We start from the raw sequence: 25,428 nt of genomic DNA, 5'->3' as shown, positions 1-25,428 counted from the left end.
GTTGAATGGAAATTACCTTAACATAAAAGGAGGCCTGAAGGGGCGGGCACCTGGGTGGCTCAGTGGGTTGAGCCTCTCTGCCTTTGGCTCGGGTCATGATCTCAGAGTCCTGGGATTGAGGCCCACATAGGGCTCTCTGCTCAGCAGGGAGCCTGCTTCCCCCCACCCTTCTCTGCCTGCTGCTCTGCCTACTTGTGATCTCTCTCTCTGTCAAATAAATAAATAAAATCTTAAAAAAAAAAAAAGGCCTGAAAAAAAATTACAAGAAGTTTCTGTTTTCAAAAATCAAATTCCAATTCAATTCAGCAAGTATTAATTAAGCATAAAGTAATATTTTAAGGCACTGGTCGAGAAGCCATGAGGAACAGAGGAGACAGAGATGTCTCAGGTAGTTCAAAATGAGGAAGGAAAAAAATATATTCACAAATGATTAATTAAAGACAACTTGTGAGAAAGTGCTATAACAGAGCAAAGAGAGATACAGAGTAAGATGAAATCTTATCTCCAAAATCTCAATTTTGGAGATAGCTGGGTGGGAAGAAAAGGGTTAAGAAAGGCTTTGGGAAGGAGATAAAATTTTTTGCTAGGTTGAAGGGTCAGATTTGGAGATGAATGCTTTGGAGCAGGGAGGGCCATTCCAACAGAAAAGAAAAGGAAAAAAAGCTGTTGAGAATGAAAAATGTAGGATAAGCTGAAGAAAGGGCTGCAAAAAGAGAGAAAGAAATGAAATGGGGGCTAAGGAGGTCAGATTATAGAGGATGTTGAGTGCTGGCCTATGCAGGGAATAAGGAGCCCTTTAAGGTTTTTCAGCAAGAAGTGAAATGATAAGAACTATATTTTTAAAAATCTATACTGGGGGACACCTGGCTGGTTTCACCAGCAGAGCATGCAACTGTTCATCTGTGGGTTGTGAGTTAGAGCCCCACATTGGGTATAGAGATTACTCTTAAAAAAATCTTAAGGGACACCTGGGTGGCTCAGTTGGTTAAGCATCAACTCGTGATTTTGGCTTAGGTCTTGATCTCGGGTAGTGAAATCGAGCCTGGCATTGAGCTCTGTGCTGGGCATGAAGCCTGCTTAGGATTCTCTCTCCACTTCTCCCTTTGCCGCCCCCCTCCCACCCTCTGGCATGAATGCTTGCTCACTCTTTCTAAAAAAAAAAAAAAAAAAAATCAAGGGGTGCCTGGGTGGCTCAGTGGGTTAAAGCCTCTGCCTTTGGCTCAGGTCATGGTCCCAGGGTCCTGGGATCAAGCCCCACATCGGGCTCTCTGCTCAGCAGTGAGCCTGTTTCCCGCCCCCACCTACCTCTCTGCCTACTTGCGATCTCTGTCAAATAAATAAATAAAATCTTTTTTAAAAAATCAAATAAAATCATAAAACAAATCAAAACAAAAAAACAATGGGGCACCTGGCTGGCTCAGTCAGGGGAGCATGGGACTCTTGATCTTGGAGGCATGAGTTCAAACCCTAAGTTAAATGTAGAGATTACTTAAAAAAATATATTAAATAAAACTTAAAGGGGCACCTGGGTGGCTCAGTCAGTTAAACCACCAACTCAATCTCAGCTCAGGTCTTGATCTCAGAGTTCTGAGCTCAAGCCCCACAGTGAATCTAAACAAAACAAAACCAAAAAAAGGTGGAAACAACTACACTGGGTTCCTTGTCATATACTTGTCTAGAACCAAATTCTTTCAGGGCACTTTAGTTCATGAGCGTACATTTATCAGTTGATTGTTGGTCTCCCCAACTACAATTTTAAGCTCTGAAAGGAGAGGGACCACGTATGCCCTGATACTTAACTGCTCAACAATAGTTAAGCAGGGGCGCTGCGGTAGCCCAGTTGGGGCGGCTCAGTTGTTAAGTATCTGCCTTGGGCTCAGGTCCTGATCCTAGGGGATCCTGGGATCCAGCCATATATTAGGCTCCCTGCTTAGCAGGAAGCCTGCTTCTCCCTCTCTTCCACTCCCCTTCTTGTGTTCCCTCTTTTGCTGTGTCTCTGTCAAATAAGTAAATAAAACCTTAAAAAAAAAAAAAAAAAAGATCAGTTAAGCAAATAAAGGAAAATTGTAATAATACCAGGGCAGCTAGCTCACTCAGTGGTAGAGTGTGTGACTCTTAATCTCCGGGTTGTGAGTTCAAGCCCCACGCTGGGCTTAGAGCCTACATTAAAAAGAATTAAAATAATATTGCAGCAGACTGTACTATGGAATAGAGAGTCATTAACCATGAGGTGACTGCAATAATATATGGATGAAGGCCTGAACTATGTCAGATGAAAAAGCAAAGATCAATGGCAAGCTATTTAGAATAATCCAATTTTAGTGAATGATTAGATAAGGTAGGGAGTAAGAAAAAGAACCAAATTTGAGTCCAAAGTTTTGTGCCGTCATAACTGGAAGAAGTGTAATGCTTAGGAGAGAAAGGGATAGGCAAGTGTCAGAAATGATGGAAGTACATTTGTAAGCAGATGCCAAATAGAAAAAAATTTTCCCTCCTCCCTCCTTCAGATTCACATACCCCAAAAGCTGCACAATAGCAACTTCTCTTCCTATAATTCCACTTCTAATAGCATTTTTAAAAAGATTTTATTTATTTATTTGACAGAGAGAAAGATCACAAGTAGGCAGAGTCAGGTGGGGGGGGGGGAAGCAGGATCCCCACCGAGCAGAGAGCCTGATGTGGGGCTCAATCCCAAGACATGCGATCATGACCTGAGCGGAAAGAAGCGGCCTAATCCACTGAGCCACCCAGGCGCCCCTCTAATTACATTTTTTTTTTTTTTAAAGATTGTATTTATTTATTTGACAGAGAGAGATCACAAGTAGGCAGAGAGGCAGGCAGAGAGAGAGAGAGGAGGAGGCAGGCTCCCTGCCGAGCAGAGAGCCCGATGCGGGACTCGATCCCGGGACACGAGATCATGACCTGAGCCGAAGGCAGCGGCTTAACCCACTGAGCCACCCAGGTGCCCCTCTAATTACATTTTTTAAGACTGCTCTAGAAGAATCAGTTCCAGAACAAAAATTAATGCTGAGTTTCACACCAAACTTCACCTAACAAGACCTAACAAAACCCAAAGTGTCCACCAAGAAGTATTGCTAAAAACATTGCTGGTAATTGCCAAAAGCCCACTAGCTGTACTTTATACACAGAATAGAGCAGACACTGCTGCATTCCCCAACAAATACTCAACTACAGCCTAAGAAACTACAGATACAAGTATGCAATACGGTACCAAGCATGCAATGTGACCTAACTGCCAGGATCTGGATTTCATTCATGGTGTGGTTTGATTTCCAAAGGTTGCATGGCATCTACTCTGGCCACTTTGAATTCAATACCCTATGCATCACTTGACACCTAAAAAACAAAACAAAAACCCATCTATAGGGGCGCCTGGGTGGCTCAGGTCATGATCTCAGTGTCCTGGGATGGAGCACCGCATAGGGCTCTCTGCTCAGCAGGGAGCCGCTTCCCCTTCTCTCTCTGCCTGACTCTCTGCCTACTTGTGATCTCTCTCTCTGTCAAATAAAATAAATAAAATCTTAAAAAAAAAAACCCATCTATAAAAACTACTTGTCACAGACTTGTACTCCTGGGGCAAATAATGCATTGTATGTTAATAAAAATAATTTCAAAATTAAAAATAAAAACTACTTGTATTTCTAATGTAAATCTTTCTAAAATATCAAATTCAAGTGGAGCACTTCTCAAACTAACCTTCAGATTACCCAAAAATTAGTAATATGCTGAAGATGGCTGGAAACAAAGCAAAGCATTCCCAGGACTTTTTGTGAGTCCAAAATAAACAATAGTTCCATCCACCTGATTCTTCTATTACAGACTGATGGATGTTTTAAATGGAAATTTATCCTGGGTGGCTCAGTCGGTTAAGGGTCTGCCTCCAGCTCAGGTCATGATCCCAAGGACCTGGGATGGAGTCCCATATCAGGCTCCTTGCTCTGCAGGGAGCCTGCTTCTCCCTCTGCCTGCCATTCCCCCTGCTTGTGCACTCCTTCTCTCTCTCTCTGACAAATAAATAAATAAATAAATAAATCTTTTTTTTTTTTTTTTTTTAAATAAAGAAATAAATACAACTTTTAAAACAGTGAATGCTTCTTCCAATGTTCAAAGGTAGATTGAGGGGTGCCTGGGTGGCTCAGTGGGTTAAGCCGCTGCCTTCGGCTCAGGTCATGATCTCGGGGTCCTGGGATCGAGTCCCGCATTGGGCTCTCTGCTCAGCAGGGAGCCTGCTTCCCTTCCTCTCTCTCTGCCTGCCTCTCTGCCTACTTGTGATCTCTCTCTGTCAAATAAATAAATTTAAAAAATCTTAAAAAAAAAAAAAAAGGTAGATTGAATATGTGATTTTTGCTATATTAACAAAGAGAAAAAAAGACTAAAAGACCACCATCTTAACACTCAATAAATAGCCGCTACTGGAAGTCCCCACTCCAAGAATTAACTAGGAAATGCTGATAAAAACTCTAACTTGGGGAATTAACGTGGTTATGTAATTTTATTCATTTAAACTGCCGGAAAGCAAAGATTTCTTTTTTCTTTTCTTTTCTTTTTTTTTTTTTTTTAAGATGAAAGTCTTTTTTTTTTTTTTTTTTTAAGGCAGAGGCTTTAACCCACTGAGCCACCCAGGCACCCCGAAAGCAAAGATTTCTTAACATTATTGTCAATTCCACAGTTTCTATAAACACCTACCACCTTTCTATCCCTCAGTCCCTTTACAGGGCATTTCAGGGATCCTCCCTGTTAGTCATACTTTACCAAATGTCATCAATTTAGCATTTTTTGGCATTAAATCACATAATTTTATTTTCCAAGCAAAACACAGTGGGCAATCATATTTAATCCCAAGAAATTAATTCAAAGCAAGTTTTCTAATGATTGGTCAAAAATGGAAAAGTACCGAACCCACCTCCACGATCAGACCCATTTGACTCAAAGATTTTAGATAAAAGAGATTTAAAAAATCTTAGATTGCTGACTTAACACACAAATTTGCTTCTGGCAAATCTTTCAAGGTACAATTTCCTTCTCACAATCTGAGAGGTGCTTTTTCTACAGCTTTTTGATTCCCACTTCTATGGCTTGAGCAGACTAGAAAAAAAATATATTTGACAAGCTGGTGAACCTGCACAATAAGGGTATAAGAGCCTCTAAAAGAAGATGGCCTAGTAAAAAATGCACAGTAAAAAGCTTTACAAACATATCAAAGAGGAGGAAGGATCAAACCCTAGAGAACCAAGGCTTTACTCATTAGCCTTCCTGTATACTGACTATATTTTTGACACAGTAATAAAAAACTTCTATCAATAAGTTGCCTGTTCTTCCATCACAATCTTAGTATCATAAGATTCTACAACTAGGGGCGCCTGGGTGGCTCAGTGGTTTAAGCTTCTGCCTTCGGCTCAGGTCATGATCTCAGGGTCCTGGGATCGAACCCCACATCGGGCTCTCTGCTCAGCAGGGAGCCTGCTTCCCCCTCTCTCTCTCTGCCTGCCTCTCTGCCTATTTGTGATCTCTCTCTATGAAATAAATAAATAAAAATCTTTAAAAAAAAAAAAAAAGATTCTACAACTAAATGGAACCTTGAGAGATGATTTTATTTAATGTACTCATTTTACAAATAAGGAAAGAGAAAATAGTGGAGTGACTAGCACAAGGTCACACAGCTGGTCAGAAGCATAATAGTGATGAGGTTTTATGATACCCTATTCTATTCTTTGAAAAGCTGTATTAGCAAAGAAAACATTCTTAAATCAAACAATAACTTAACAGTAACTGTAACTAAGCCACACAAAAATAAAATCCATCCACATAAGGAGAACAAAGGGTTAGAACAGGAAGTACTCCAAATTAAACAGCAAGCAGCAGCATGTGTATATCCAATCCAGGGGTTTCTTAAGGGCACAACCTCGCACATATTTTCTGAACCATTTTATTAGTTACTACATGCCAGAATGTGTGTCCTGGGTGTTTGTGAAATGTATCTCCTTAAGATGAGGCCACAATGACCCTAGTGGCAAAGGTCTGAAAAATGATAACTTCTGGTATAGATAACTGACAGTACTAAAGGAACCCACAAATGTGGTGCCAATAATCAAAAAGGACTGAACTTGAAGGGGGTAGAGATATTGCTGGGAGCAAGTAATCATGAAAACGGTGTAAGAATAAAAATCCAAGAGAGCAAAGTTGGTCATACACTAATGACCAGAGAGCACAATAAAAAGAAGGCAGTTTCAGAGCTTGCCTGGCATCAGACAGCTTTCACCTGCAAAAGAAAGAAGGAAAAAATTCTCACAGAGACAAGAGAAAGATTGGAGGTTTGCTCCTGAGTGATGGACTAGATATGACCTAATAGGTATTTGCCACCTCTTATTTCTGGGACTCTGATCCAAGAACAAACAGCAAGAGGACCATGAAAAATCAGCCCTGTTGGATCTGGAGTTCTGCCTTGACAAGATATAAAGCTCATTCATAGATCTGACTGTGCTCATGAGACTGCAGTTCAACTCCTGCTGCTAGAGCAAGGGGAGGGGGAAGGAAGATAGAAAGGGGTGAGTGGGAAGGAGGTGGAAGATCTGGGTTGTGACTATAATAGCTACAGTAATTAGAGTGTTTCCAAGCTGCTGGAGAAGTCTTCAGAGCAGGGAACTAGGATGAGAGATGGGGGAGGAGAAAAAGCACAAGGAAGCAAACTACTGAAAATGCTAGGAAAGTATATTGTGGTTTGTGAACAGTTTAAAACAAACAAACAACTGTGATGGCTTCATATGGGTAAATAAAGAACGTTATATTCTTTCCGAGAAGTTAACGCTATACAAATAACTGCGAGGCTCCCACTTAAAGCTAGGTTATGAACCAGGTTTAAGCAGATAACTGCAAATGTTCCTGTCTTTGCAGTGGTCTACTGGCCCTGGCCTTATACTGTTGCCTCCCTTTCCCCTAATCAATCAATCAATCTATCTATGTATTGAAAGCTCTCTCTGTCCCTCAGAGAGCCTGCACTCCACTTGGAAAAGGGTTTTCTGAACTCTAAACAGTTATTATCTCTTACTTCCCTTCAATCAACTGTTAATTAGTACCCAGTGAATTCAGTGAGGGGGGCAGCACATAGCCTGTTGTGTTGACCTAACACAGAAAATGACTAGAGGGCCCTAAAAAAATCAGAAAATAAACACCCAAGTTATTTGTTCATACATTTTTGGCTCTAGTAGCATGAACACGTGAAAGAAAAATAATATATTAACAGAAGATGATGATGGTAACCTACAAGAAAAACCTGGGAATTTGCAAAAAACCTAAAAATAGGAAGTCCTCCTCCAAGTTACAGGAAATACTATGCTTGTTTCTAAGATAAATATATAGTTGAGGTATTATTTTTCTTATCATGATTTGGCTTGAGATGATTTGATTCTAACAAGTGATGTTAATCTCAATGCCAGAGAAAAGTTATAAAGGTGCTAGGAGAAACTAAAAATGGAACAGGACATCTGAAGAGATGCAAACTTCATATGGAGATTTACATTCATAAAATAAAAACACATGCAAATTTCTTGAGGGAGGCATGTCAGGTAGACCTACACAAAAAGTCAATTATATCTTTTGCATAAAACCTGCTGGGTAGTCTCCCAGTGGGTTAAATCTATTTCACCACACTGAAAGCAAAGAATTTTCTCCTTCCCATTTCCCTCTAATAAACAAGCACTAGAAAACTGAATTACCACCATTTCCTTCCCATTCATTGGGCATAAAGCCAGAAATCACAGAACTACAATAAGGCCAGCTAGGACTATGTCTAAGGCATGTTGCTCAGTATTCTACAAGAAACAGAGAAAGAAGAATCTTTTTTCTATTCCATTATCATCTTACTAACAAACCTGTATCAGACATTAAGAAATGTGAAACAAAGAGCAATTTCACACATATGAACTGAGCCTAAACCACGGAAGACCCAGTATTTTCTTGTCACTGTGGCATGTGATTCTTTAACCACCTGCTCAATAATCCCTCTTCAGCTGCACAGCTGCTGCCAATTCCACATGCCCAGCTAGGCAGGTGCTTTGGTGAATTACCTGTTCCCTAGTGAAAAGAGTCCTTCACTGACACTTAGTGGGCCCAGATCCTGCCAATCAGCATCACCGATCTTCATTTTGTCTGTCACAGCCAACTTTTATGAGAGATATCGTGATGGCATATTCAGCACACTATGTGATTTTGTATTTTGTGGGGTTTGTTCTTGTTGCTGTTGTTTTTTTAAAGGAAATGGATTTTTAAAAATCAAGTAGAAGTGAAAATTCGACTGCTGAAAAGAAAACTTGCCACACAACATAAGGCTGCCTTATCTCAGAATGGCCCCATCTGTCTGGCAGTATTCCCATCCATGACTGGTTTTCCACAAGGGAAATCACAATTGCTCAGCTACCTATGTAGCAGAAGAAGGTGGCAGTTGCAAAGTGCTATGGTACCTGGCAGGAATGAGGGGGGGAAGAACTTCTGAAGTCTCCATGGTTGAGCCCATGGCAGTAGTGTTCAGAGTCAAATAAATAAGGAGTGGCACTTCTAATCGCCAGAGCAATGCTAAACCCCTCAACAAATTATCCTGTTCCAGTCCTTTAGTTGCTATATGCTAATTGCAACATAATTACTACCAGGAGCCAAAATTATGCTCCTATATCCTCACGCAAAATAAGCACTAATCTGCCCAGCTATCTAGACCTCTCACAAGAAAACATTTTCTACCAAGAAAACCAAAGTGCTCTCTGAAAGATGGTCATAATCAGAAGACTCAGAAGACTCCCTGTGGCAAGGGCCCAACTCTGAAACTACTAATTCTAATCAGGGCAAACTTAACAGGAGTCTTTTGCCGTTGCTGTGACCTGACAGGATTCAGAATGAATGCCTACAATCCAAGGACAAAATGCTTTGGACTCAATTTAGGTGAGGCTTCACCCAGAGACCTTGGACAGGTAAGTTGGAAATACTCTAAAGACAGACAACAATTCTAAAAAGACTTGAAGATAGTTCTGTCATCAAGAACATGTTCCCTCCCAACAAAGCCCAACACCTAAGCGGCAAGTCATCATTTTAAGAAACTCACTGAAATAAAGGGATGAGGGAGGCACATAGACTCAGCACCTCAGAACAAGACCTCTACCAAAACCAAAGGCTAAAATTCCTATTCACAATACCCTATAAGCTATGGTTGGCTATTATGTACACAATGCATTGTGTGCAATTGCCCTCTCACAAGGAGTCTGATTTCTAATCTCTTCTTAAAAGTTTTCCTTAATACACTAAATGGAAACCTCATTTCTAATCCCAAATAATTTTTTACCCAACTAATAGTACCTAAATACTATCTGGACACTTCTATGAGATATTTACAAGGACAGCATTTCTTCTAGCTTATTCTCATCCTTCTCTTATTAATAAACCCCAAGACCTCAAATGATTTTTACATTCATCACTTTGACAAATTTCTCCCTAATATAAAGGGAGAAATGGCCTTTATGCACAATGGCAAGTCATCTCTTTTCATCAGAATTAAAATAAAGATTAAAAAGAAAGTTGTTTTGTTTCCATAGCCCTTGCCCAGATAGGCAAATTCTGTGGCTTTTTTGTTGTGCAATTATTACTGACCAGGAAGTCATCATTAAAAAGGTACTTGGTCCTTGACTCCCTATCTTAACCCTGCTAAGGTTTTTAGTGGTATTCCTAAACAAGCAAAAATCACTGTTGAGTGTCCAGTTTGTTTAAAAAGAAATATGATGGTTCAAACAAGAGTGAAAACCTCCCCTTGGAGTCTTCTTCCTTAAAGGTCTGACACAAACATCGGATTGAGTCTCCCAGACACGATTCCTCCACAACTTAGTACAGGCTAGCCAAAGAGGCAGGCACAACATGGCTGGCATTCCCTATTCTTCTGAAAAATGTGTGCCAATGAGCTCTGCATTGTTCCTCACTCAAAAAGAAGAGCCTTTCTGTCTGGCCTCCTCCAATGGCAAGCCCCAGTCTGGAAAAGGAAGAAAATGGCACTGAGGAGCCTGGGAGATGGAGCATATCCAAAGCTCTCAGACAAGACTTGAACCTATGACCTTCACTGTGTACACAATAGGCGGGTGAGAGGGACCGGTTTATCTCTGCAGCAGCAGTTCTCAGCCCTGGGGTAGCACTCCCGATAAAATGACACAGACTATTGTGTGTGGAGCAGAACAGTCATCTCCTCACAACAGCCTAAACCAGCACTCCCTCCCCCAAGACAAAGCAGCAGGGGTGAAATTAACTCAAGGCTGCAGAGCAAAGCCTAGTACAGAAAAGAGAGGCCTGTGGGGGATTGGGGACTCTCCTCAACCCCTGGGGCTCTGGACACATGGCTAGAACAGACAGGTTTTCTCCCCCATCTTTCCCACTCTCATTTAGGTAGGAAGCTGCTTCTTAGAGAATTTAATCATCTGTGATTTGTTCAGAAATATTCCCCCTGAAGGGCTCTGATCTCTCCACCCTGTGTGAGCCTAATTCCTAGAAGCTGAAATGACTGTTTGCTGCTGCCTGTTTCACAAACACACATTAATTGGTCAGATGTGTCTCCTCCTCCTCAACCCCAGAGGGAGGAAGGAGAATCTGAGCAAAGCACAGAGATGATCCAACCGTAATTACACATAAAGGGAAAAGAGGGCAGCATGGGTTTTTCCAAACAGGACAGGGTCACAAATCCTCCCGGGGGTACAAGGAGAGCAGTTAAGGGCCAGGCCCAGGGATCCCTCCATCTTGAAGAAAAGGACAGGAGTAAATGTGACCTGAAGACTGGAAGGAGCACACACCCACAACCTACTTACTGCACACTCCGGGCCACCTTGCCCCCCCCCCCCAGGGCCGCGCACACGTCCTGCTCCCAACCCTTACCCCTGAACCCCCCTAACTCCCTGACTAGCCCCGGCTGCCTTAGGCCCCCTCGAGATACCCAGACTCGTCACTGAAACTCTCTGGCCTGTCCCCACAACCTGGTCTGACCCTAATCCTCTCTTGGGCACCCCTACCCTGAGGTTGAACCGGCCCCGGCCACGCTTTGAACTTCACCCCGCGCCCCTCGACGCCCCCTCCCCCACCCACGCAACGACCCCCCCTCCCCCCCAAACACACCTTCCCCTCGCTCCGCCCCAGCCCCCCAACCCCCACTTCCTCCGTCAGGCGCCGCTGCCCCCGGCCCCCTCAGCCCCGGCCCCCCTCAGCGCCACGGCCTCTCTCCTCCCCCAGTCCCGGCTCCACACAAAGCTTCGGACTCACCGCGCGGCCGGTCCCGGGAGCCGCCACCTCCGCCCGCCCGGGGCCCCGGGCCGTAGAGCCGCCGCTGCTACGGGGCCCAGGCCGCCATCCGTTCCCGCGGCCCCTCCCCCCCACCCCACCCCGCCTCAGCTCCGGCTCTCCGCCCCCTCCCCGTGCCGCTCCGCCCCGCCCGGCCGGTGCCGCTGTGTCCGGGGCCGCGGGTCCCTCAGCCGCCGCCACCGCCGCCGCCGCCGCCGCGATCCGGGACAACCAGGGCCGCCCCGAAGACCCGGAAACTGGACTACCGGGCCCTCGGATCTGGATTCCGGGCTGCGGTGGAGTCTGGAGCGGGAGTGCGCCGGGGAAACCCGGAACCTGGATGAAAGAGCCAAATCCTGGGTCTCGGAATGCGCGGTCACACGGAGCCCGGATTAGAGTCGTAGCTCTGGGAATGCTGGAAAACCCGGCGAGCCGGTTAAAACAGAGATAAACTCGGAGAAACCTGGACTGGAGAGCTCGAACCTAACGCTCTCCCCTCGTGGAAAGAACTCTCGCAGGACCAGACTTCCTCGCAGAGAGATCTCTGGGGAATCATACCTTAAATACAGAAGACACCAGTTCCGTAGGTGTCCAGAAGAAAAGGCCGTAAGGGGTCTGAACGTGAATATCCATAAAGAACAGAAGAGCAAGCACAGCTCATAATGGTTTCATCCATTTTATCCTTTGGTTCAGCAAATTGTCAACCCCCTAATTTGTTTTATCCTTTGTTCTCCAGTTTCTTTCTTAGGATTACCACTTGTTTTTTTCTGCAAAGTACCCACTTCTCATCTTTCTATATCCCTTTTCATCTCACCATCCTATATCACCAAATCTTGTTGCTTTTTATTATTTAAAAGCCCGATGCTGTCCTTCTGCAACCCACTACTATAACGACTGTAACTTTTACCTTTCCATATCTGCCATTCATCTGTGATTGCCCAGTACACTACATAGTAGACATTCAGTCCATGTTTACGTGAACCCTCCCACCCATCTCTCACTTGTGAAATATAAACTTTTCATGACCTCTTCCCTAAAACTTCTACCTCCTTCCATAGCAAACAAATTTCTTAATTCTCAAGGCTCCCCTTTCTTAGCCCCTTTTATGTCCTTCCTGTGTCCTTGATCATTTTAGCTCTGCAGTTTTTATCTTTCTTCTCTTCTCCGGAGGCATCCTTCAACAGTGCCGCTCAAGATAGTGTGTGACTTGGGAATACAGCCAGGCCAAAAAACCCCTTTACTCTCCATCGACACACACACACACACACACACACACACACACACACACACACACACGGTGGGGATGGGGTTGGGGGTGGCTAAAGATGAACACTAAGCCTGTCTAGCCTAGGAAGATTACTCCCTTTGGCCTACCAATATTTAACTTGTTCTAGTACAATATAGGGCAGTACTGATTCCAGGTGACAACATATTTCCAATCTCTACTAGGCAATGTTACAAGTGAGGATTCACTATTTAGCAGGTAGACAAAGAGTAGGGTTTGGTATTTTAGACTTAGATACGACTTAATTAAGGGTTAACAGTCAAGTAGTCATCTTCTACTGAAGAGCATGACCCTATCACTGGGGAGGAAAGGACTGCAAAAATAGGGAAAAAAGGAAAATAAACACTCCTACAGTGAACCTCAATTTTTAGCCAAAGAAAGTTCGCAAGCCTAGAAGAACCACCAAAATTAAGTGATGTCCTGTACACTAAAAGACTTCCTGTTCCTCTAGACCAGGGGTTAGCAAATAACACTCACATGCTCACTGCATGTTTTGGTTATGTCCCATGAGCTAAGAGTGGTTATTACATTTTTAAAGGGCAGAAAAATAATCAAAATAATACTTTGTGGTGTGAGAATATAAAATTCATATTTCAGTGTCTATAAATAAAGTTTTATAGGCTCATAGCCATACTCATTCATGTATGCATTATCTATGGATTCATTTGTACTATAACAGCAGAGTTGAATAGGTGTAACAGAAATGTGTATGACCTCCAAAGCTGAAAATATTTGCTATCTGGCCCTGTGCAAAAAAAGTGTGTGGACCCCTGTTCTGAATAAGCACTGTCCAACCGAATTTTTTGCAATGATGGAAATGTTCTATATTTGTGCCCTCTAGTTCTGAAGTCACTAGCCACATGTGGCTATTTGACCCTTTGAAATTTGGTTAATGGGACTAAAGAACTGAATTTTTAATTTCATTTAATTTAAATAACCACAAGTGGTTGTAGCTACCATATTAGACAGTACAGCTCTAGACTATTCTCAAATCTTCCGTATTGACATTTTTTGCCCCTTGTGCCAATATTTTACTCCCTTCCCGTGTCACACTCTATGTGGATTCTCAGTTTCCCCCACTCCCCTACCCCCAGCCCTATTTGTCTGACTCCAAGCTAGAATATTTACTGGGTTTTCTTTCTGGGCTCTCCATTGCCACAACTGAAATCTGATCAGTGTACCAAGTTTCACCCCGTGAATTAATCCACATTATGTGTACACATTTAAATGGACATTTATACAAGTTTCTTTGTGTTGAAGGATGGAACTGTGCTATGTTCTTTCTTCTCTGCATGAGAGAAGTAGAAAAGCCCTCCACATGCTGGATCCCTTGTTGCTGCTGGAGCCTGTGATATGGATCACCTCCCTCCAAACACATTCACAGAAGCTGAGAACAGCAGATGTGTACTTGCTATTTGAATCTCAAGGAAAAAAATTCCTTCTTCGCAAGCCTTTCTTTCCTCCCCCTAGGCCTAATAAACTGAAGTTAGTTGATTTCTCTAGTTTAATAGATGCTTGCTTTTTTACTGGCCTTTTCTAGCTGGGCAGGAGAACAAACCCAATACTGTCTCAATCTTGGCTAGGAGTTCTAGCAAAAGAATAAAAAAAAAATTTTACCAAACTAAATGAAATCCACATAAACGGGCTTTAGTAGAGACAGCAGTTAAAATGGAAAGAGATTAAAGGTTATAACTCATAAAAACCATTACTTTGTAATTATTTTTAAAAGTAATCTTTAAAGTCTAGATTTTTTACAGCTACACCGTAGGAAAAAATGGGTTTCTGTAAACTTCCAGCTTAAAGAGAAAAGAGGGGATACCTATTTCTGTTTCTCTAGATTAGCTATAGCAAGCAAAAACAAAACATAAAACCCCACAAAACCCTTAGTCCATTCCAAACATCTGACTACGAAGTCAAAGTCTCCTAAATCCTGACAAGAAAAAGTATCTGGTTTTATATATATCCCACTCTGAGCTTACATAATCAAGACAGGGACCTGCCTAGAAAACAAAAACACTGAATCCTTCAGGTACTGTACAAATCGAGAGCCAATGGACCCAACCATCCAAAAGGGGGCGCCGACAACATTTAGGCAGCAAAAGAAAACCAGCTCAGAAATGTGAAACTTCCTCAGGCCAAGCTGTCCCAGAGTTAAAAGGGTCAGTGCAAAGTGTTATAAAGCACTGAAAGGCAATTCCTGGGTGAATTTGTACTCAGGATGCTAAGAATTTCCACTAGGCTTTAAACTATGCTATTCATCACTGAGCAACTGAGGGCCATCTACCCCCAAGTCTCTCCCACACTTCCTCCCCGGTGTCCTACAAATAAAAGACAGACCTTACACCATCACCATGTGAACTAAAGACAAACCTTCACAGTCTAACCATGAAAAGAAGTTTCCAAGTTACTCTGCCATTTACTCATGTGGCTCCACTGCATATTTTGGATGCTGAGGGGGGATTCTTGTAAACTTATAATGTTCTTGTAAACTTTCTTATCACGGCACACAAAATGGTTGCATAACCTGATCTTGCAGGTCCTGATGTTTTTCTTTAGGCATGCATACACAATCTGTCCAGGTGAAAAAAAAAAAATCAATCCGGACTCCTCTGTGCTTGAGCTGCGATTCACATAAAAAGGCAGAAAACTTATGTTGTTGTTCCCTAGCCCTTCATCTTCTGCCTTTTGGTTTCATTCTGGAATTCAGAAAACCAGACAATTCCAGTGCAGAATTCATGGAATTACTGCTTGGTAATCTATTAACCCAGTGTGGGTTCATTAATAGTACTAGGGTCTTCAGGAAACCAGAATGACACTTTTTCCCCCCTTAAAGAAGTACCATTAGCTGTCCTTTCCACTTTCTCTACAGAAGTTGAACAGGAAAAGAATGAAAATACTGCATGTCTGCATTACCGGAACAAGAATTGGGTGGGTTTTCCCTGGGAATCCAGAGTGATCAGGCCCCACAAGACCAGTGCCTAGAGCTATGCAACAAGCTGGGTTCACAGTTGAGTGAACATCAATGCATATGAGTGCAGGCATTTCAATGCAAATACATGCTGAATATGAAGGATTAAAGAAAGGGGAAATTAATCTTTTTCATAACACAGGGCACTTTTTTTTTCTCTCCTGTGCGCTCTTTTTTAAGTCATGCACACAACTGCTGGAGGGAATCCAACTTCCCTAGTGTTGTGGTGGTGCTTTATAAAAAGCAGAACATACACATTTAAGACCATGAATTTCCTAAGGATGCCAGCAACTGAGATTCTGACAGCTCTACTGAACCGCCTCAGAAAAAAAGTGCTTCACTAAGTGGGGCCAGACTGATGAGTGAAAATCTCATTTCAAACCAACCTTCTATTTCTCAAAGCTCATAGCTTCCTGAGGTGTGGATGGTTTAAAGTGTTGGGTGGCTGCATTTGCATTTGAGGGTATTTGAATACGTTTACTGAAGGGACTTTATTTTTTAGTTTGTTTCTAATTGCCCCATCCAATTGATGGTTTTGCAATACCCACAACAATAAATAGGGCAGTTTCATGCTGCTTTAACAAGTGGCTCTATCTCCTCCCAGGCTGATCCACTTATGGCCTAACATCTCAAACCAAAGAACAAAGTGGCAGCACCCCTTCAGGTTATTCCTTCAAAAAAAAAAATAAATAAATAAAAAATCTGCCAAAGAAGGTTATTCAGCTTTTGAAGACTATTCACTTCAAGAGATGTTGGACTAGAGCAAAAAACTTGTTAAAACCCCTTCCAGTCCCATCACAGGATTGTATTAAACACAGGATTCCTCAAACATCCTAATACTCCAACCAGGCTATTGCTTTAAAAAGAAACTTTAAAATTCAAATGGTTTCTCAAAAAAAATTGTTAACCTATGTTAAGAATTTTTGTAACCTCAAATCCAAGCCTCAGAGAGGAGAGTAATTTCCAACTTGTTCCTTTCTCTTCTGATACCATTCTGAGAGAAATGTCAAAGACCTAGAATTTTTAAAATAGCATTTTATAAATAATGTATTCAAAGATTTTGACCTACTACATAAAGTAAGAATCCCACTCATTAAAAAAAATATACAGATTTAGGTAAGAGTTTAAATTCTAAGAGATTCAAGCCTGATGCCAAGTCTTTAGATTTCTAATGCTTCAGTTCCAAAGGACCAGTGGATAGCAATTTTAGTACACAAAACTTCACTATGTTGTTTAGTTCCTTTTCTCCTGGGTCAGACAGCTTTATTCTGCTTCATTAACCCCTTCTTTGCTCCTTGATGGATCTTGGAATCCAGTTTCCCTGTAAGGGAGAAAAAGAAGCCTCATTATTTATTTTTTATATTTGCAATGCAAATATTTCATGGCCTCGCAGGTCCTCTGGTTACTGTGTTCCTGTCACATTCAATTACCTTGCTTCAGGACTCAGATACTTTGAAACTTCAGAATTTCATTCTGTAAGAATGAGGAATCAGTGGGAATACTGTTTAAGGACACACAAGTGTGGGCACTCTCACAGACACACAATAAGTATTCACTTAAAGAATCTAAATAGTTTATATTTCTAATTATGTAGCTACTATGAAAGAAACACCATGGTTTCTCAGGATGTCTGAAGCTAAGGCAAGTTTTTAAAGAATACACACATGTAATAAAGGAAGGCATTTCACACAGTGGGAAACTCATTCTTCTGACCTGTTAACTGGCTGAGCATAATGCATGAACCTCCCTTGCAGTGAGAAAAGCAGTTGAGTTCACCCCTTTGCAGCTTCCAACCTAATAGGGGGAGGGACCTGCAGCAGTGGAGTAGAATCCACATGAATGCTTTATTGACAAAGGGCCCCTATCACAAGCTAAGAAGGGCAAAGGTCATAGGCTGTATGACTCTCCTAAGTGTTAAAGTTAGAAAACAAGCAACCTTCCTGTCCCAGGTGACCCTAATGAGAGGTACTTCACTGATGTGGTCCCTGACCTCTGACCCCTCAAATCTACCAGGACAGGGTTTGGTTCAGTGGTAGCAGCCTTAAGAACTATCCCTCTCATGAAGACAATCTTAACAAAGTTCCTGTCTGTTTTGCACATTGCTTTCTCCCACAAGACTCAGTTAAGTCAATAGAGATGGGCACGCTGAACTGAAACAGACACAGGGCAGTTCGGTCTCACACACACAAAAAATAATAAAAATAAAGACTAACAAATAAGTAAGGAGCCTCCCTTCAAGGACAGCCAGGTGTAAGCGTGACCCATAACTGCCCCATATTTGTCATCATGTAAAACCTGGGGCAAGTTATTTAGTCTCTCTAGACCTCAATATTCTCATTTCTCCAACTAAAATAAGAATACATGTCTTGACTGCTGCAAAAGATTGTGAGAAAAATAATCTCAACCTAACAAGTTTCCCTGTTTTCCTAAATTTTGTTTTCCTTTCCCCCTTCATCTCTCTAGAGATATACCTGTTTCTGGAATAACATTACTTCTCAGAAACCATCCTTCTTCAGAAACCATCACTAAGTAATGCCCGGAATGCTGTCCACAATAGTCACAAAGCTGTTGATTTTAATTTGGGCTTTAGAGCACAGAGTATTCCCAGGGATTTAGAAGTCTTTCATTCCCCAGGCTGCCCAGCTGGAAATCAGAACATGTGCCAGCAATCTGGCAAAAAGCCATATTACAAGGCACGTTTGCCTTTGAATCTCTAACACTACCATAGTGGGTGCAAAATGATAGGTGCTCAATAAATGTTTTCATCAAATCAATTAAACAAAGAAAGCAGACATTACAAACTCCAAAACCTTTGAATTATAGGAACTAAGTCACCAAAATTAGCAGATTATCAGATAGACATGAGAGTATCCATTGTAAAGGTGGTGGTACCCAGAGGTATAAAGAAGTACTGCATCTTATTCAACTTTTTAGGGCAAGCTAGGACAGAATTCAGAATTCCACCTAGGACTCTAGACTTCTAGTTTTATGTATTGAGTAAGTTAGAAGACTGAGGTCCTAACTGTAGTTCTGAGACTACCTAGCTTTATGTGAGGAAGTCGCCTAGTCACTCTCATCTTCAACTTTTTCGATGCTAAGAGGAAATGGGACATATAGCACAGAAGACTCCTTCCAGCTCTGATATTGTGCCTAAAAGTGAAAAATTATTGGAATAATTTGTTTCTGAGGCAACCTGATAAAGTAAAAAGAGCAGAAAAACCAAAGACAGAAAGATGTGAGCAAAATACAACTTCTATAAACCTATTTACTCAGCTGAAAAATGAAAGGAGGGAAAAATTCCTACTAACTTACAAAGTTGAGAAAATTAAAACTAATATCGAGTGCTTTCTAAATACCAAGCACTGTGCTAAGTTTTTTATATACACTAAGTCACTTAATCCAATAACTAATTGAAATACTGTATGTTAAAGTGCTTCATAAACTCAAAGTTCTCTGAAAAAGTAATAAGGTAGTCATATTGATGCTGAGGCTTGGGAGTTGTGTTTCTTATTCATGGTCTCAGTTTACAACCCTAGACAAGTCTTTTAACTACATGTATTTCAGATTCCTCATATAAAACAGAGACATTATCTTCTTGACACTCTCAAAGCTTTACTGTTTAAGAACATTCCAAGTACAATCTTCAGAAAACTCCAGTCTGATTGTGAAAGCCCTCAAGTGAGACCAGCTCAGGAAAGATCAACCCATAGGAGCAAAGCACTCAATGGGTAGAGAAATTAATCCCTGGCTTCAGAGATGATGTTATAAAATGGAAAACTAATAGGAAGAAGGAGATATAGATAGAGGAAGAAGGGATTTCTAGAGCATTTCCAGGAATGCAGAAATTCTTTCATCTCCTAGACTATCTAAGAAAACCATACAAGTGCCAGCAATCTGTGAGCTCCTCATAAGTAAGAACTTCTCTGCATCCCTAACATATACCACAGGGACTGCCAATAGTGGCAATTCTTGGGCCAGCTGCAGGTTATGAAGGCAAGGGACTGGGGCTTCTTGCATGAAGAAGCAGTCGTTACAGTTGCCCTCTGAACTCTGAGTTCTAGTTCAGCCTCATCTTTCAAGACTTGGGACCTGGACAGTTAACTACAGTAACATACAGTATACTCTCTTAAATGCAGAGTGGTGATGCTTAGTTTTGGTATTTCCCCAACATTTCTACATATAGTACCTACAGCATTTCAGTGTTAACCACATCCTCAATCATGATGCCTAAAAGAAAATCAAATACATGTGCAGCAGATGGACAAGAAGTTAGAAGGGGGAAAAGTATTTGTCATCAATCGATATAACTCTCATAGGGATTTTCACATGCTTTGCATAACATATAAGGCAGTATTTGCATGAGTCTCTAGAGCATGGAATTCATTTGAAGTAAAAAGATTTCCTTTATCTCTTTGAGCATTTCACCTAAATACTCTACTATACTTTTTTGCATTTCCTAATTTGAGCAGACACACAGCCAAGTGATCATTTTGCATATTGCTCTTTTCTGAATTATTTCAACTTCAAGAAACATAATTATCTCCAGGTCAAGCAAGCTCAAGTTTATGTGCCCAAAAGCATAAATCCAAGTATATGCCTTTACTTCCAGTTATGGAATGAATAAGGAATGAGAATAAAAAAACAACATAGAAAAATACAGTTAGGGGCGCCTGGGTGGCTCAGTCGTTAAGTGTCTGCCTTTGGCTCAGGTCATGATCCCAGGATCCTGGGATCTAAACCCGCATCAGGCTCCCTATTTGGTGGGAAGCCTGCTTCTCCCTCTCCCACTCCCTCTGCTTGTGTTTCCTCTCTCATTGTGTCTCTCTCTGTCAAATAAATAAAATCTTAAAAAAAAAAAAAAGAAAGAAAAATACAGTTAATGATATTGTAATCGTATTGTATGGTGACAGATGATAGGTACACTTGTGGTAGGCACAGCATAACGTATAGGGATGTTGAATCACCATGTTGTACACCTAAAACTAATGGTGTGTCAACTATACTCAAAAAATTTAAAATATGTGTGTGTGTGTATGTGTATAAAGCCTTAATTTAAAGCATATATATATATATATATATATATGTGCATATATATGTGCACATATAAAAGCTTATTTGCTTTTAGCTTGAGTCCCTATAACCTTTTCTTCTAAAAGCTTATTTGCAAGTCAGAGTTTGGAACTTGCATATCTCATAGAACTAATCTATAGAAGATTCCTAAGCCATCGTACAATAGAAAAACAAGAATAAAAACATTTAAGTCATAGGGCTGTAATTGAAGGAGAGTATATTATTAATACCATGGACCTTAAACACTTAGCGTAATGATGTATCCAGAAGAAAATGTGAAGCATTTCAAATTAAGAGCCAAATACATATTTTCCCCTGTGGCAGTGGGAGTAAAGACTTTTTCTAGCTGTCAGCTACTGAAGGTAGTAGCTCCTTTGGCCTATGGGGAAGGAAGTTCTGGCAGAGTGTAAGACTTTTATTTTTTTATTTTTATTTTCAATTTTTTACCTAAATTCAATTTAGTTAACATATAGTGTATTACTAGTTTCAGGCGTAGAATTTAATGACTCATCAGCTACATATAACTCCCAAGTGTAAGATTTTTAGAGATGGTAAAGAGGAATGAAGGATGAAGGAATAAATTATAGGGAATAGAAACTTTACAGCAAACTAAATCCTCAGGTAAAACATAATTTTTTTTCTTTCTGGGGAGCCTGGCTGGCTCTGCATGTAGAGCATGTGACTCTTGATCTCAGGTTCATGAGTTCACAAAGGCCACACATTGGGCATGGAACCTACTTAAAATAAATAAATAAATAAATAAATTCCTGAAATACACAGGGTCAACCCATTCTTTCCTTTTTTTCTTTAAATTTCGCTATTATTTCTGACCAATGTTTTACCCTGTCTGGCCTACCATGGAAGAAGCTACAGTCTCACAATTTCTCTCTAGTCCTATTGTCCCTGAAAGAAGCATACAGCCCCTTTTGGATTTTTAAAGCTTTTTTTTTTTTTTTTTAAAGATTTTATTTATTTATTTGACAGACAGAGATCAGAGGTAGGCAGAGAGGCAGGCAGAGAGAGAGGGGGAGAAGCATTCTCCCTGCTGAGCAGAGAGCCAGATGCAGGGCTTGATCCCAGGAATCTGAGATCATGACCTGAGCCGAAGGTAGAGGCTCAACCCACTGAGCCACCCAGGCACCCCGGCTTTTTAAAGCTTTTAAGAACAGAAGCAATGGGGGAAAAGACAGGAGGTTACTAAAGCTCTCTCCTAAGAACATCACTCCCCCCACCCCTCATTAAACCTTATCGAGAAAAACAGGCCAGTATATGTATTGAAGGTAGGTCTCTGGGAGAGAAAGCAATAGAGTAAAACATTTCAGAGAAATATCTAAACTTTGTTTATACAGAACATTTTCTCAAAGGAGCTAAGCAGCAGATAAAAACCAAGATAGGGAAGGAAGCTAAGAAAAGGTTATAGGGACTCAAGAGCAAGCAGCACTAGATACAGGAGAAAAGACCTAAAATCTTTGGCTCCTACCACCAGTGCTGCTATGGGTGCCTAAAGTTAAGGTGAGAATGAAACAAAGAGGGATAAACTGCCACAACCAAAAAAAGAGAAAAGAGATTTAAGTCCTAAATAGTGGAGGGGCGCCTGGTTGGCTCACTTGTTAAGTGTCTGCCTTCGGCTCAGGTCACGATCCCAGGATCCTAGGATCAAGCCCCACATGGGGCTGCCTGCTTCTCCCTCTCTCACTTACCCTGCTGTGTTCCCTCTCTTGCTGTTTCTCTCTGTCAATTAAATAAATACATTTAAAAAAATCTAAATAAATAAATAGATCCTAAATAGTGGAGGAGCGCCTGGGTGACTCAGTTAAGTTCCAACTCTTGGTTTTGGGCAAGTCATGAGATCGAGCCCTGCATCTGTCTCTGTGCTCAGCGAAAAGTCTGCCTGATATTCTATCTCCCTCTGCCCCACCCCCAGCTTGCACTCTCTATCTCTCTCTAAAATAAAATAACTAAATAAAATATTTTTTTAAAAGGGGGCAGGGCACCTGGGTGGCTCAGTGATTAAAGTCTCTGCCTTCAGCTCAGGTCATGATCTCAGGGTCCTGGGATTGAGCCCCACATCGGGCTCTCTGCTCAGCTCTCTCCTTGCCTACTGTGATCTCTGTCTGTCAAATAAATAAATAAAATCTTTAAAAAAAAAAAATCTTAAAAAAATAAATATTCTAGGGATGCCTGGGTAGCTCACTTGGTTAAGCATCTCCATTTGGCTCGGGTCATGATCTTGACATCCTGGGATGTCACACATTGGGCTCCTTGCTCAGCGGGGAGCCTGTTTCTCCCTCTACCTGCTTCTCCTGCCTGTACTCACTTTCTCTCTCTCTCTCTGACAAATAAATAAATAAAATCTTAAAAAATAAAAATAAAAATAGATAAAAAATCCTAAATAGTGGAGGGGGCACCTAGTTGACTCAGTCAGTGGACCAAGCAACTCTTGATCTCGGGTTTGTGAGTTTGAGCCCCAAATTAGGGGCAGATATCACTTAAAAAGAAAATCTTTTTTTTTTTAAGATTTTATTTATTTATTTGATAGAAATCACAAGTAGGCAGAGAGGCAGGCAGAGAGAGAGAAGAGGGAAGCAGGCTCCCTGGTGAGCAGAAAGCCCAATGTGGGACCCAATCCCAGGACCCTGGGATCACGACCTGAGCTGAAGGTAGAGGCTTTAACACACTGAGCCACCCAGGTGCCCCTAAAAAGAAAATCTTTAAGGGCCCCTGGTGGGCTAAGTTGTTAAGCATCTGCCTTCAGCTCAGGTCATGATCCCAGGGTCCTGAGATCCAACCCCGTGGCGGGCTCTCCACTCAGCAGGAGGCCTACTTCTGCTCTCACTCCCCCGGCTTGTGTTCCCTCTCTTGCTGTGTCTCTCTCTGTCAAATAACTAAAATCTTTAAAAAACAATAAATAGGGGCGCCTGAGTGGCTCAGTGGGTTAAGCCTCTGTCTTCCGCTCAGGTCGTGATCTCAGGGTCCTGGGATCTGGCCTGCATAGGGTTCTCTGCTCGGCGGGGGGCCTGCTTCCCTCTCTCTCTCTGCCCGCCTCTCTGCCTACTTGGGATCTCTCTCTGTCAAATAAATACATAAAATCTTAATAAATAAATAAATAAATAAACAAACAAACAAATTCTAAATAGTAGAGAGGAAGAAAAAAAACTTCCAGGACCACTTAGCTACCTGCTGGGATACAGTCTGAAGTAAATAATATATGTAAGTCAAAGGCAATATGTTCAGATTTTCTGATATGTAGGCATCTTAAGAATATATGTCTTGTAAATCATGAGGGTTGCCTGAATTTTGTGATGAACATATATTAATCTAAATTCACACTCCAAGTATTTTGTGATCAAAAGCAGTATTACTCAAAGTGTAGTTAGTTGAGCAACAGAATCAGTATCACTTGGGAGAGGGCCCAGAAACTTGTGTTTTAACACCTTTCTAGGTGATTTTAATTTACAGTACAGTTTGGAAAGTACTTCTCTAGGGGCACCTGGGTGGCTCAGTTGGTTAAACATCTAAGTTCAGCACACATCGTAGTCTTAAGGTCCTGGGATCCAGTCCAGAGTTGTCGGTGAACAGGGAGCCCCCTTGTCCCTCTGCCCTTCCCGACTCATGCGCTGCCTCTCTCTTTCAAATAAATAAAGTCTTTAAAAAAGAGAAAGAGAGAGCGGAAGAAAAGTACTTCTCTATAGAATAGGTTTATCAAAGGGCTAGTTGGTCCCCAAGGTACAGGGTAAGGTAGAGTTGTGCACAGCTGAAGACAATGCTTGCCCCCAAATCATCCAGTTCACACAATGGGAAAGCAGTGCCATAGAGGCACAAAACAGTAACTGACATGGGCAAATGGGAGGGTGGTTGAGGTGGTTTTTAAAAATAAGCTAGGCAGAGAGGACACCACTATGTGTTTCCTGAGATTTTTTTGAAATAGAAGAGGCTGTGGTAGGACTACACAGAGGAAGAGAAGTTGGAAGTTGAAGAAGAGGTGGAAGTTGAAAAAATGAAGTCAACAAAAAGTGATTAAGAAGTGAGGGGCACCTGGGTGGCTCAGTGGGTTGAGCCGATGCCTTCGGCTCAGGTCATGATCTCAGGGTCCTGGGATCGAGTCCCGCATCAGGCTCTCTGCTCAGCGGGGAGCCTGCTTCCTCCTCTCTCTCTCTGCCTACTTGTGATCTCTCTCTGTCAAATAAATAAATAAAATATTTAAAGAAAAAAAAAAAAAGAAGTAGTGAGTATGCAGGGGCACTTGGGTGGCTCAGTGGGTTAAGGCCTCTGCCTTCAGTTCAGGTCACAATCCCAGAGTCCTGGGATCAAACCCCGCATCGGGCTCTGCTCAGCAGGGAGTCTGCTTCCCCCTCCTGCTGGCTGCCTCTCTGCCTACTTGTGATCTCTTTCTGTCAAATAAATAAATAAAATCTTTTTTTTTTTTTTAAGATTTTATTTATTTATTTGAGAGAGAGACAGTGAGAGAGAGCATGAGCAAGGAGAAGGTCAGAGGGAGAAGCAGACTCCCCATGGACCTGGGAGCCCAATGTGGGACTCGATCCCGGAACTCAAGGATCATGACCTGAGCCGAAGGCAGTGGTCCAACCAACTGAGCCACCCAGGCGCCCCAATAAATAAAATCTTTAAAAAAAAAAAAGTGAGGGGAGCCTGGGTGGCTCAGTGGCTTAAGCCGCTGCCTTCCGGCTCAGGTCGTGGTCTCGGGGTCCTGGGATCGAGCCCCGCATCGGACTCTCTGCTCAGCAGGGAGCCTGCTTCCTCCTCTCCCTCTCTCTCTCTGCCTGCCTCTCTG

The 25,428-nt window shown here is 41.9% G+C and overlaps 2 protein-coding genes across 11 annotated transcripts in view; both read right to left on the bottom strand.

Annotated features, from left to right (window-relative positions):
• The window catches only part of ZNF609 (zinc finger protein 609), a 231,269-nt gene extending 219,488 nt beyond the window's left edge, over positions 1-11,781 (bottom strand). For 3 of the 4 annotated variants that reach the window (XM_059180756.1, XM_059180757.1, XM_059180758.1), the window contains exon 1: positions 11,296-11,428. The gene's annotated coding sequence lies outside the window, so the exon portion shown is untranslated. Of the gene's footprint in view, positions 1-11,295 lie in introns of all 4 variants that reach the window. The other variant, XM_059180759.1, reaches the window with a different exon arrangement.
• Positions 11,782-16,586: 4,805 nt separating this feature from the next.
• TRIP4 (thyroid hormone receptor interactor 4) overlaps positions 16,587-25,428 on the bottom strand; it is a 66,617-nt gene continuing 57,775 nt past the window's right edge. For 6 of the 7 annotated variants that reach the window (XM_059180766.1, XM_059180761.1, XM_059180763.1 and 3 more), the window contains one exon: positions 16,587-16,887. In XM_059180766.1, coding sequence (XP_059036749.1) covers positions 16,820-16,887 — 68 coding nt within the window. In that variant the 3' untranslated portion in view covers positions 16,587-16,819. The remainder of the gene's footprint in view (positions 16,888-25,428) is intronic. The other variant, XR_009355417.1, reaches the window with a different exon arrangement.

Source organism: Mustela lutreola, chromosome 7, assembly GCF_030435805.1.
Source record: "Mustela lutreola isolate mMusLut2 chromosome 7, mMusLut2.pri, whole genome shotgun sequence".
NCBI classification, from domain to species: domain Eukaryota; kingdom Metazoa; phylum Chordata; class Mammalia; order Carnivora; family Mustelidae; genus Mustela; species Mustela lutreola.
This window is presented reverse-complemented; position numbering and strand designations above follow the sequence as displayed.